This window comes from Nicotiana tomentosiformis, chromosome 1, assembly GCF_000390325.3.
Source record: "Nicotiana tomentosiformis chromosome 1, ASM39032v3, whole genome shotgun sequence".
In the NCBI taxonomy this organism is placed as follows: domain Eukaryota; kingdom Viridiplantae; phylum Streptophyta; class Magnoliopsida; order Solanales; family Solanaceae; genus Nicotiana; species Nicotiana tomentosiformis.
In genome coordinates, this window is record NC_090812.1 from 69,105,701 (window position 1) to 69,117,184 (window position 11,484).

Here is an 11,484-nt window from a genome sequence, read left to right on the forward strand (position 1 = left end):
GTAAATTTAAAAATGTCTGTAAATATGTTGTTTTAATGTTTAGAGTGCTTATTAGTATAAGTTTTTGCCTTGAGTATCAAAATATAAATTGATAACGAGCCTTTTTTACTTATACAAAATGCATAATCCATAATAATTACGTAATATATTTGCTCGATCGATTTGTCTATATTAATTTCAAAGACGAATAACCCGAACCGAACCCCAACTAGACCAAACCGATTAACTTTATACCCTATTTAGACAATGTAAATTATAGCATGGCTACGTTAAAAATATTGTGGCACTCGGAGCCTCTAAATTCTATGTACCTTAATACACTATTACACGTCCTGGTTGAGCAAAGGAAAACAATGTATCTACGGCCATGCGTGTGTAGCCATTTGCACCCCAGCCAACTCCAGAGGAATTCTTTATGATGTAGTAAGATTCGCCATACAGCGAGACGCCATAACCAACGACCAGTACCGCGTGCCACGCTTCACTTCCATCATCATTACGTGTTGGAGCTTCATATGACGGAGGGTCATAAACATCCTGAAACAAAACAAAAACAAAAAAATGAAAGCAAGGGACGATAGGGGAACGCAGTAAGACAACCCCTAAGTTGTCAGCTTCAAAGAGGACATCAAACTCAATGCTGAGCTAGCAAAAAAGAAAAGGAAAAACTGGAAGAGGAAGGAAGCTAGCAGAATTAGAATTTTCAAAAGCAGCTCTGAAGCCGATATTTTCTCTTGCGATACTCTGTCTCTTCCATGGTATGGTATGGGCAGCGTTGTGAAGAGCGTGAAGCGAGGAAAAACGACATGCCCCTTTTTGCTTAAAGCGAGAAGCGAGAAGCGAAGCGCTCGCTTTTTTGAAGTAAAGCGGAATTTTTTTAAAAAAATATTAAAATAAGAAAGAACAAATGAAACGAAAAAATAAGAACTACCAAGAAGAAGGCCATTAAAAGAACAACTACATAACACATAAGAAATGCAATAAGAACTAAGAACAAAGGATATAAAAATAAGAAGAAGGACAGTATAAGTATAACTGAAACGAAAAAATTGGGCAGCATTTCAAACGAAAAAACAATGCAAGAAAATGAAGAAGAGGAGAAGAATGAGAAAGAAGAACTGAAGGGAAAAAATAATTCGCCAGCATTTCGCTGCTATTTGGACGCTGAAACAGTGAAAGAAAAAAAAAAAAAGAAGGAGGAGGAGGAGGAAGAAGAAATCACATACCTGGACCAAACTTGATGATCTTGAAGTTGAAAAGTGTGGAAAATTTGAACCCTAGGTCGCCTCTTTCTTTCTCTGTTGGTCGATAATGTTTTAAAAAAAGAACAGTTTTTTTAATTAAATAGGTTGGCACCTCCGTAATACAGAGAAGCACTCGCTTATTACGCATTGCTTCGCATCTGCGCTTCTCGCTTTTTAATGGGAAGCGAGCGCTTTTTAAACGTGCTACGCTTCAGCTAACATAAGTGTTCGATGGCTCGCTTCGCTTCACTTCTCACTTTAAGCGAGGAAGCGCTCGCTTTTCACAACACTGGGTATGGGTCACTCGGATTCTCAACATATCGGTGCACCAGCAGTTATTGAAACCTCAAGATGGACCAAGTCGGTGATGCTCAAAGCTTGCAAGGTTTTTGGGGTAAATGTTGTGGGGTTCGAACATGAAATTTTTTCTATGGTTCTTCAAATAGAACAAAAAAGATAAGCATATTCAGAATCAGAAAAGATCAATCAAGGCCATCACAAAGGGGAATAAGAAACAGTCATTAGAATTGGAAGGGATGAGATGGGGAATGAATTATGATGGTAAGAAGATAAGGGGCAAGCGGCAGACACTACAAAGCCTTTTCTGGATGAAGATCAAAATTCTAAGCTGGAATGTACGGGGTCTAATTAAAGCGGAAAAAAGAAGCACAATGAAGTCATTGATTCATAAATGGAAAGTAGATATAGTTTGCCTCCAAAAAACAAAAGTCGAAGAGTGGTTCCATACTGGATTAGGCAAGTTTGGGGCAATAGATGGGTCGACTAGGTAGAACTCAATTCATTTAGAAGAAGTGGTGGTATCATTGTTCTTTGGGACAAAAGACAGTGGCTTAATAGAGGGGTACATCAAGGCTCTTACAACTTCATGCATGTTCGAAAGCACCCAAGAGAACTTTAGATGGTACTTCACAGAGGTTTATGGGCCTCACACTAACCCAGAGAGTCTCTATGGCATGAGCTTGCATCCATCAGAGGAATATAGGAAGATCAATGGGTCATAGGGGGTGACTTCAATGTTTGTAGGTATGAGAGTGAAAGATATAATTGTATAAGGAGATCCAGGGCCATGAAATCCTCCACTGACATCATACAAGATCTGAGTATCATAAATTTGCCTCTTCAGGGGGATCATTACACTTGGTTCAGAGGTGAAGATTCTTTGCAAGCATCCAGAATAGATAGGTTCCTTATTTCCCCCAAGTGGAATGACAACTTTAAAGCAATCAAGTAACTAGCCCTTCCTAGAGTTGTCACATATCACAGACCCCTGTTATTGGAATGTGGTGATTGGGCAGCCAACCCCTCATATTTTAAGTTTGAAAATATGTGGCTTCAGGCTGAAGGCTTCATGGACAAGGTTAAGGAATGGTGGCTTAGTTATGCAGGTAGTCCAAACTTCATTCTACTGCAGAAACTAAGGTGTCTGAAAAAAGACATCACAAGATGGAATAAGGAGTCCTTTGGTCAGCTGGACGCAAGGAAGACTAAACTACTGGAAGATCCAGCTCTATTGGAGCCAGCAACTGAAAACAGACTTATGACAAAAGCAGAAAAAGAGGAATCAATGCACATGAAGCTTGAGCTACAATAGATGGCAAAGGCAGAAGAGGTTTCGTGGAGGCAAAAGTCTAGGCGTCTTTGGCTCAAAGAAGGAGACAGAAACACCAAAGTTTTTCAGGAAATGGCCAACTCTCATAGAAGAAATAACTGCATAGACAAACTCATGATTGGGGAGAAAATTAGTTAAAACAGTAAGGAAATTAAAGCTGAAATCCTGACTTTCTATCAAGATTTGTACACTGAAAATAAAGCATGTAGGCCTAGTGCTAACTTTGAAAATCTATCTACCTTAACAGCAGATGACAAGATATGGATAGAAAGAGCATTTGATGAAGAGTAGGTGAAGGCAGCAATTAACTCATATGCACCAGACAAAAGTCCGGGCCCTAATGGATATACAATGGCTTTCTATCAAGGAGCTTCAGATATAATTAAAGCTAACATAATGGGTGCTCCTAACCACTTTCACCAGTATTGCTACATGGTCAGATCTAGTAATACTTCTTTTATCACACTAGTCCCAAAAAAGAAAGGTGCAATTGAACTCAGCTACTTCAGGACCATAAGTCTCATTGGAAGTGTATACAAGATCATTGCTAAACTCTTAGCAAAAAGGTTGAAGTCAGGCATTTGGAAGTTGATCTCAGAAGAACAAAATGCATTTCTAAAAAGCAGACAGATCACAGATGCTTCACTTGTAGCAAATGAGTTGTTGGATGGGCGATTAAAGAATGGGGCCCGGGCATTCTCTGCAAGCTTGATGTAGAGAAAGCATTTGATAAAGTCAATTGGTCATACTTACTCTCTATGTTGAAAGAAATGGGATTTGGTGATAGATGGATTAAATTTAGCCTGACTACTGTTAAATACTCCATCCTAGTCAACAGAATTCCAATTGGTTTCTTTTCTCCACAGAAAGGGATAAGGCAAGGAGATCCCCTATCTCCCTTTTTATTCATCTTAGCCATGGAGGGATTGAGCAGAATGCTTGACAAGACAAAACAAATGCAGTGGATTGAAGGGTTCAAGGTGGGCAACAGTGCAGCTACCTCAGTCACAGTATCTCATTTACTGTATGCAGATGACACTATAATATTTTATGCGGTAGAGAAACTACAAGTTCAATATCTAAACCTGACACTACTTCTTTTTGAAGTCATTTCAAGGTTGCATATTAATATTGTGAAAAGTTCAATTTACCATGTGAATGTGGTGTTAATCTGGAGGAATTGACTGGAATTATAGGTTGTGGCATCGGCTCTTTCCCAACAACATATCTAGGTCTTCCTTTAGGAGCAAAGTACAAAGCAAATGAAGTTTGGAATGGAGTCATTGAAAAGGTAGAGAAAAGACTGGCAACATGAAAAATGCAGTATTTGTCAATGGGAAGGAGATTGACACTGATCAATAGCATTCTAGACAGCATTCCAACTTACATCATGTCTCTTTTTCCTATACCAAGCAAAGTTCAAAAGCAACTGGACAAAATTAGAAGATCTTTTCTATGGGAGGGCAACAGTGAAGGACATAAATTCCACCTGGTTAAGTAGTCCAAAGTAATCATGCTAAAGAACCAAGGTGGACTGGGTATTAGAGATTTAGAAAAGCACAACAAGAGCCTTCTATTGAAGTGGTGGTGGAGGTATGCACAAGAAACCACGAACATATAGAAGATGGTGGTAACAACAAAGTATAGGAAGCTGGACAATTGGAGCACAAAGCAAAGCAGAGCTCCATACGGAGTAGGGCCACGGAAACATATTAACAATCTGAAAAAAGGAATTCTTTCAAGAGGTATCTTTCAGAGTAGGGAATGGCAGCTCTGTCAAATTCTGGAAGGATATGTGGCTCCAAAATCAACCTCTAAAAGAATCACACCCTGACATATATCAGATAGGTATTGAACCTGACTCAACAATAGCCCAGAACAGAGTAGGGAACATATGGGAACCTTATTTCAGAAGGAACATGTAGGATTAGGAACTTGATGAACTCTTTGACCTCTACAGAATTATTGAAGGCTTTACTTTAAATCCTCAAATCTCAGATAGCCTAAAGTGGTGTAATTCTTGCAAGGGTACATATTCAGTGAAGGCTGGATGCAGCAAATTGTGTGCATCAAATGGAATGATTGAGAATTGGCCATGGAAGTATATATGGAGGTCAAAATATCCTACAAAAGTAATGTGCTTCTCTCGGATTGCTCTCAGAAATGCTACCTTGACCCAAGACAACTTATGCAGAAGAAACTTTCAACTAGTAAACATATGTTACATGTGCTACAACAATGCAGAATCAGTAAACCATCTCTTCTTGCACAGTCCAGTGGCAACAGATATATGGAATACGTTTTTAGCAGTTTTTGGTCTCAGTTGATCTATTCCTCAGGATATCAAGGAAGCAGTTGAAGGCTGGTGCTCGTGAAAAGTTGGAAAACCCATCAAGAAGACCTAGCAAATGATCCCAATATGTATCTGTTGGTGTATTTAGACAGAGAGGAACACCAGATGTTTTGATGGCATTTCAACTTCCACCAGCCTATTGAAATCTAAGTGTCTGATGAACCTGTTTAGTTGGAGTAACCTTTCCCTTGTAAATGATGCTATTCCCCTCTTAGATTTCATTAGCTCTCTTACTATGGCTTAATAGTCATACTTTTGGTTCTTCGTCTTAGTCAACTCTTAGCTTTATAAGTTTTTGTATTAGGAGTTAACCAAGGCTTTTCATTTTGTACTTTTTCTTCATCTTCTTGGTGCTTTTAATGAAACACTTTACTTCATCAAAAAAAAGTACTCAAGTCTTTACCATTGAAAACCCCGATTTGCGAAGCTAGGATAATGAACCATTGTTGCGGTCAAGGTATGATGTTGTAAAGCACTGGCCGCCTCATATGTCTCAATCCAGTCCCAATCCAGAATAAAAGCTATGGCTAGTCCTTGTCGCTGAAAGACATAAAAATTATATTTAAAAAAATTAATATATTTTTAAATAAATGTATTGAAAATTAAGAATCATTTACTACTTAATCGTAACACTAAACTCCGGCAATGAGAAGCTACACCCGTATAAGGATAATGATATGCAAAATTCAAACCCTCGACTCTTACATAGTTGTAAACTTTGAGAAAAGTGGTGCCATATCCTACAATGGGTAGGCATTCCAGAATCTCTTGTTTGGAGAAACTTATTGCACCAACCCGTAAAGATCTAGGGGATTGCATTTCCAACTTGGCACTAACAACATCACTCACTGCAAACGCTACACATGTGTCTGTTCATGAAACAAAACAAAACACAAGATTAGTGTTATAAAAGGCGGGCGAGTGCAGAGTGACATTTTACTGCATACGAGGGGAGAGGTAAGCCCCTAGGCATCTCAAACTATGAAGAATTCAAGTTTTTGAGCTTGCAGATCATCTCAAACTATGCTTACGGAAGCAATAACTCAACTGGGAAGCAATAATGAAATCCTATTATCGAGTATGCATTGCTAGAAATAACTCTTATTTACATATTGACTTCCATTTATATGTTTTTTATTTATTAAACATTCTGCTGTTCTTGCCTCTGCAGTAAAATTCTCAGGTCAAATGAGGAGATAACAACGATAATCTTTCAAGAACTCTTTGGGGAACTTAAAGCCTCAGAGCCCAACTTATTGTAGTCAAAGCAATTTAAACCTTTTACTACTATAAAGCCAAACCTATGCACTATTAACCAATAAAATTGACATTAATCAATGGCATATCAACAATCACAGGGGTGCAAAAAGATTAGTTAGAAAGACCTTTCGAGGAAGAAGAGGTCATTGCAGTCATTAAAGCAAGTGCTCCGGACAAAGCTCCTTGTCCAGATGGATTCACTATGGCAGTTTTTCAGAAAGCGTGAGAGATAATTAAAGTGGACATTATGGGAGCTCTTTAGCACTTCCATCAAACAGTTCACTTGGTGAGGTCTTGTAATGCCTCTTTCATAGCTCTTGTTCCTAAAAAGAAAGGAGCTATGGAGTTACGAGATTATAGACCAATCACCTTGATTGATAGTGTTTATAAGATTGCATCTAAGGTCCTAGCAGAAAGACTAAAATGAGTGATGGGAAGGCTGGTCTCTGGGCATCAAAATACTTTCATCAAATCAAGGCAAATCATAGATGTTGCATTGATGGCAAATGAAGTACTTGATTGGAGGCTAAAATCAGGGAAACCTGGTTTGATTTTCAAACTTGACATTGAGAAGGCACTCGATCAGATTAACTGGTCATACCTTATATGCATGCTCAGAAGAATGGGATTTGGGAAAGGCTGGATAAGGTGGATAAGATACTGCATTACCACAATGAATTTTTCTATCTTGATCAATGGTGGACCAGTTGGCTTCTTCTCTCCTCCGAAAGGTCTCAGGCAAGGAGACCCTCTGTCCCCATTCCTATTTATTTTAGCAATGGAATGGCTAAACAAAATGATACACAAAGCTACTCAACTTCAATGGCTGGAGGGGTTCAGAGTTGGAAATGAAGTCGAGACCTCTATAGGTGTCTCTCATTTGTTATATGCAGATGATACTCTTATTTTCTGTGGAGCTGAAAGATCCCAAGTCATGTATTTGAATCTTACTCTCATGGTTTTTGAAGCAGTTTCAGGACTTCACATGAACATGTTAAAAAGCACCATTTATCGGGTAAATGAAGTCCCTAAATTGGAAGAGTTTGCTAGATTGATGTGTTGCAGCGTGGGCTCATTTCCTACTGTCTATCTTGGACTACCACCGGGTGCAAAATACAAGTCTCAAGCTATTTGGAATGGAGTAATTAAAAATTTTGAAAAGAGACTAGCTTCATGGCAGATGTAATACTTATCTTTAGGTGGAAGAGTAACCCTGATAAACAGTGTATTGGATAGTATCTCAACCAGTGTTGTGAAGAGCGTGAAGCGGGGAAAAGCAATAACCCCCATTTCGCTTAAAGCGAAAAACGAGAAGCGAAGCGCTCACTTTTTTGAAGTGAAGCGGAATTTAAAAATAAAAAATATTAAAATAAATATACCATTTGAATATTAAAATATACCATTCTGTTAAAAACTGGGCAGCATAAAAACAGTGAAAGAAGATCTGGGCAACATTTCAACGAAGAGGAGAAAACTGAGAAAGAAGAACCGAAGGAAAAAAAAATTTGCCAGCACTTTGTTGCTATTTGGACGCTAAAACAGTGAAAGAAAAAGAAAAATAGGAAGAAGAAGAAGGAGGAAGAAGAGATCACATACATGTTGCTGCTGGTTATATGTTTAAGTTGAAAAGTGTACAAGACTTGGAACCCTACTCGCTTCTTTCTCTCTGTTGCTGTTGGTCATATGTTTTAATAAAAGAACACCTTTCTTTTTTAATTAAATAGGTTGGCAGGTGTTTAAAACAAAGAAGCGCTCGCTTCGGTCGCCTCGCTTTGCTTCAAAGCTTCTTGATTTTTAGTGGGAAGCGCATGCTTTTGCCTACCTGAGTCGCTTCATATAGCAGAAGCGGTCATAGGGTCGCCTCCCTTCGCTTCTCGCTTTAAGCGAGGAAGCGACCGCTTTTCACAACCCTGATTCCAACATACTTCATATCACTTTTTTCAATTCCAAGTAAAGTACAGAAGAAGCTGGACCAGATTAGAAGATCATTTCTTTGGGAGGAAAATAGCCAAGGACATAAATTTCACATGATTAAGTGGCCTTAGCAAAATATAGAGTACAAAATAACTGGTGTACTAGACTTGGCAACTCACCTCATGGAATAGGGCCTTGGAAGCACATCTCAAAACTATGGAGGGAATTTGAGCTCAATACAAAATTCAAGTTGGGAAATGGATCGCAATTATTATTCTGGAAGGACAATTGGATGTGGTCTATGGCTCTAAGAGATGAGTTTCCCAACCTATATAGAATAGCAAGCAATCAGGGATCTCACGTAGATCAGAACTGGAACAACAATGTGTGGGAACCTCTCTTCAGAAAAAATTTTCAAGACTGGGAGCTGACTGAACTAATGGAGCTATATGCAAAATTAGCAGGGGTCACTATCAATCCACATGCCAAGGATAGTCTTCAATGGGGGGACTCTGACAAGGGTAATTTTACAGTCAAGAAAGGATATGCTCTCTTGTGCTCCAACAAAGAACTGATTGATAACTGGCCATGGAAGCTAATCTGGAAGACAAAGTTACCTCCCAAAGTGATCTGTTTTTGCTGGCTAGCTTTGTATGAAGCTTATCTTACCCAAGACAATCTAAGTAAGAGAGACATCCAGACTATAAATAGATGCTTCATTTGCAGAATGAACCTCGAGAGTGTAAGCCATCTATTTTTGCATTGTCCAGTAGCAGCAGACATTTGGAACATGTTCCTGTCAATATTTGGGATAGCCTGGGTCATGCCTAACTCCATCAAAGATGCCTATGAAAGTAGGTGCTCTTGGAAAGTTGGAAAACCCATCAAAAAGACATGATTAATGGTACATGCCTCAATCTTTTAGTGTATATGGAATGAACGAAACCATAGGTGTTTTGATGGGATCTCAACTTCAAATCATGCTCTTAAAGTTAAATGTTTAGTGAATTTATTTAGCTGGCTTAACCAATCTTCTGTATCTAGCTGTGAACAACTTTTGGAAGTTATATGCTCTCTAGTTATAGATTAATCTTTGTATCTGAGCAGTCACCTTTTTTCCTCTTGTAAATTTTTGTCTGCATCTTCTTGATGCCTTTAATGAAAACTTATTACTTCATCAAAAAAAAAAAAAAAAAGGTCTATGCAACATTAGAAACTTACTAAGATGGTATTGATGAGCTACAGGAGTCATGAATCTCGGGCCACACCATATATGTGAAGCCTGTAAGATAGTGTGTACCAAAAATTTAAGTAGATTCATAAAAAATTTATATCTAATTCACAATGTTTAAACATAATTTGAATTTTCAAAAAAGTATCTTACCCCCACAGAAATAGCCCACCCAAAGTCTTCAACTCCATTCATTGTGTTTTTGCTACAAGAAGGAAAAAGCAGAGCATTTACTTACCTTTTCAGCCAAAAATAACCACCCCCACACCCAAAACATCTAAACATATAGAAGAAACAAATTAACTATAACTCATCTTTTCTTAAAATTGATTATACAACTAAACAAATATACAACTGAAAAATCGAATCAGATAACAAGCTCTTAATTTCACAAACATTGCAAAGAGATTAAGAAAATTAAGAAAAAGAAAAGAAAAAATGCAACAGATAGAAGAAACAAATTAACTATAACTCATCTTTTCTTAAAACTAGTCATAGAGTATGCGCGTTGCGTGTGCACCCTATTTTAAAGGTGCTAAAATTTTAAAAATCATAGAAATATTAGTATTTTAAAATATGGTTGAGTCATAAAAAAAAGTTTAAGAAAATATAAAATTCTAAAATTGGTGAATATTGAATTTTAATCGATTATAATCTCCTATGTCTTTCTTGTATAGAGTATTGATTTGTCATGGAACCATAAACCAATATCATGAAACCGTAAAATCATATTTAATTTTACGATTATGTTTGTTTCTTAACTGCTATAAGGAATTGTATGCTTCAGTTGGAATTTTGTGTGGAGACAATTAGGAGAATATTGCACGCTTAAATTTCTAATAATTTTTCGATATGGTGGAGCTTCTTTGTATGTGACATTGAAGGAATTATAGGTATATTACATAATTCAAATAAGGTCTATGAAAAACGAGCACGTTGCCAGAAATATAGCATGTACAATGGTTATCCTTAAATCTCATACCTGAGACGGAGAATAACGTGAGTAGATTCTAGGCTAACATATCCCTGTGATAGAGATTATATTCATGCCCTATTTAAAACATGGCAGTATAACACTTGTAAGACTTTCATCAAGACTATATTGACATGTTTGAATTATATATTTAAAAGCATCTACATTACAATGTAATAATCAGAACATTTACGTAGAAGTATGCCTAATAAAATAAATAGAAAATAATTATTAAAGTAAATACAAGGTAAAAACTAAAAAGAACACAAAAGCAAAAACGTATCTAACATATGCTTGAAGTTTGGATAAAGACCACCTAAAAAATATCGGCTCAGTGAGAAGAAGAAGAAGAAGAAGAAGAAGAAGAAGAAGAAGAAGAAGAAGAAGAAGAAGAAGAAGAAGAAGAAGAAGAAGAAGAAGAAGAAGAATCAAGTGGCAAGAATTGTAGGCGGGCTGAAGAAAATTTGATAAGTTAAGTAACGATTTCATGAATAAGTCAAAAAATAAAATTTTATTGCGCATAAGTAAACAGTTACTAAAATCGCTTTTGAATAAAATATGCCTCACTTTAATTCCTCAACTAGCGTAATGTAAAAAGTACTCTCTCCGAGTTTGATGTGCAGCAACTGAACGGTGAGGCCAAGAAGCTTTCACCGTCAAGCTTTCATATTGCCAAAAGGTTCTCTAACTAGGAAGAAGCTTTTAAAGGACCCCTTCCATGAAAAAAACAAATTATGCCCTAAACGAATTTTTTCTTTAACTTGAAACCTAATTTTTAGATAGTTCAAGTAAAGAAAAATTTTATAAAAGGTAAAGTATAATTGATTTTAAGTCCTAAATATTAGAATACCATATTTAGTTCAAGTAAGAAAAGATTTA

The 11,484-nt window shown here is 37.1% G+C and overlaps 1 protein-coding gene across 1 annotated transcript; it reads right to left on the reverse strand.

The window, feature by feature from the left end:
* Positions 1-209: 209 nt before the first annotated feature.
* On the reverse strand, positions 210-9,896 carry LOC104089157 (uncharacterized). The gene is made up of 5 exons (XM_018768465.3): positions 9,786-9,896; positions 9,623-9,683; positions 5,933-6,096; positions 5,631-5,767; positions 210-537 (listed from the first exon to the last, which is right to left on the reverse strand). Exons 1-5 carry the CDS (start codon positions 9,825-9,827, stop codon positions 414-416), a joined length of 528 nt encoding a protein of 175 aa, XP_018623981.1. The 5' UTR covers positions 9,828-9,896; the 3' UTR covers positions 210-413.
* Positions 9,897-11,484: the final 1,588 nt, after the last annotated feature.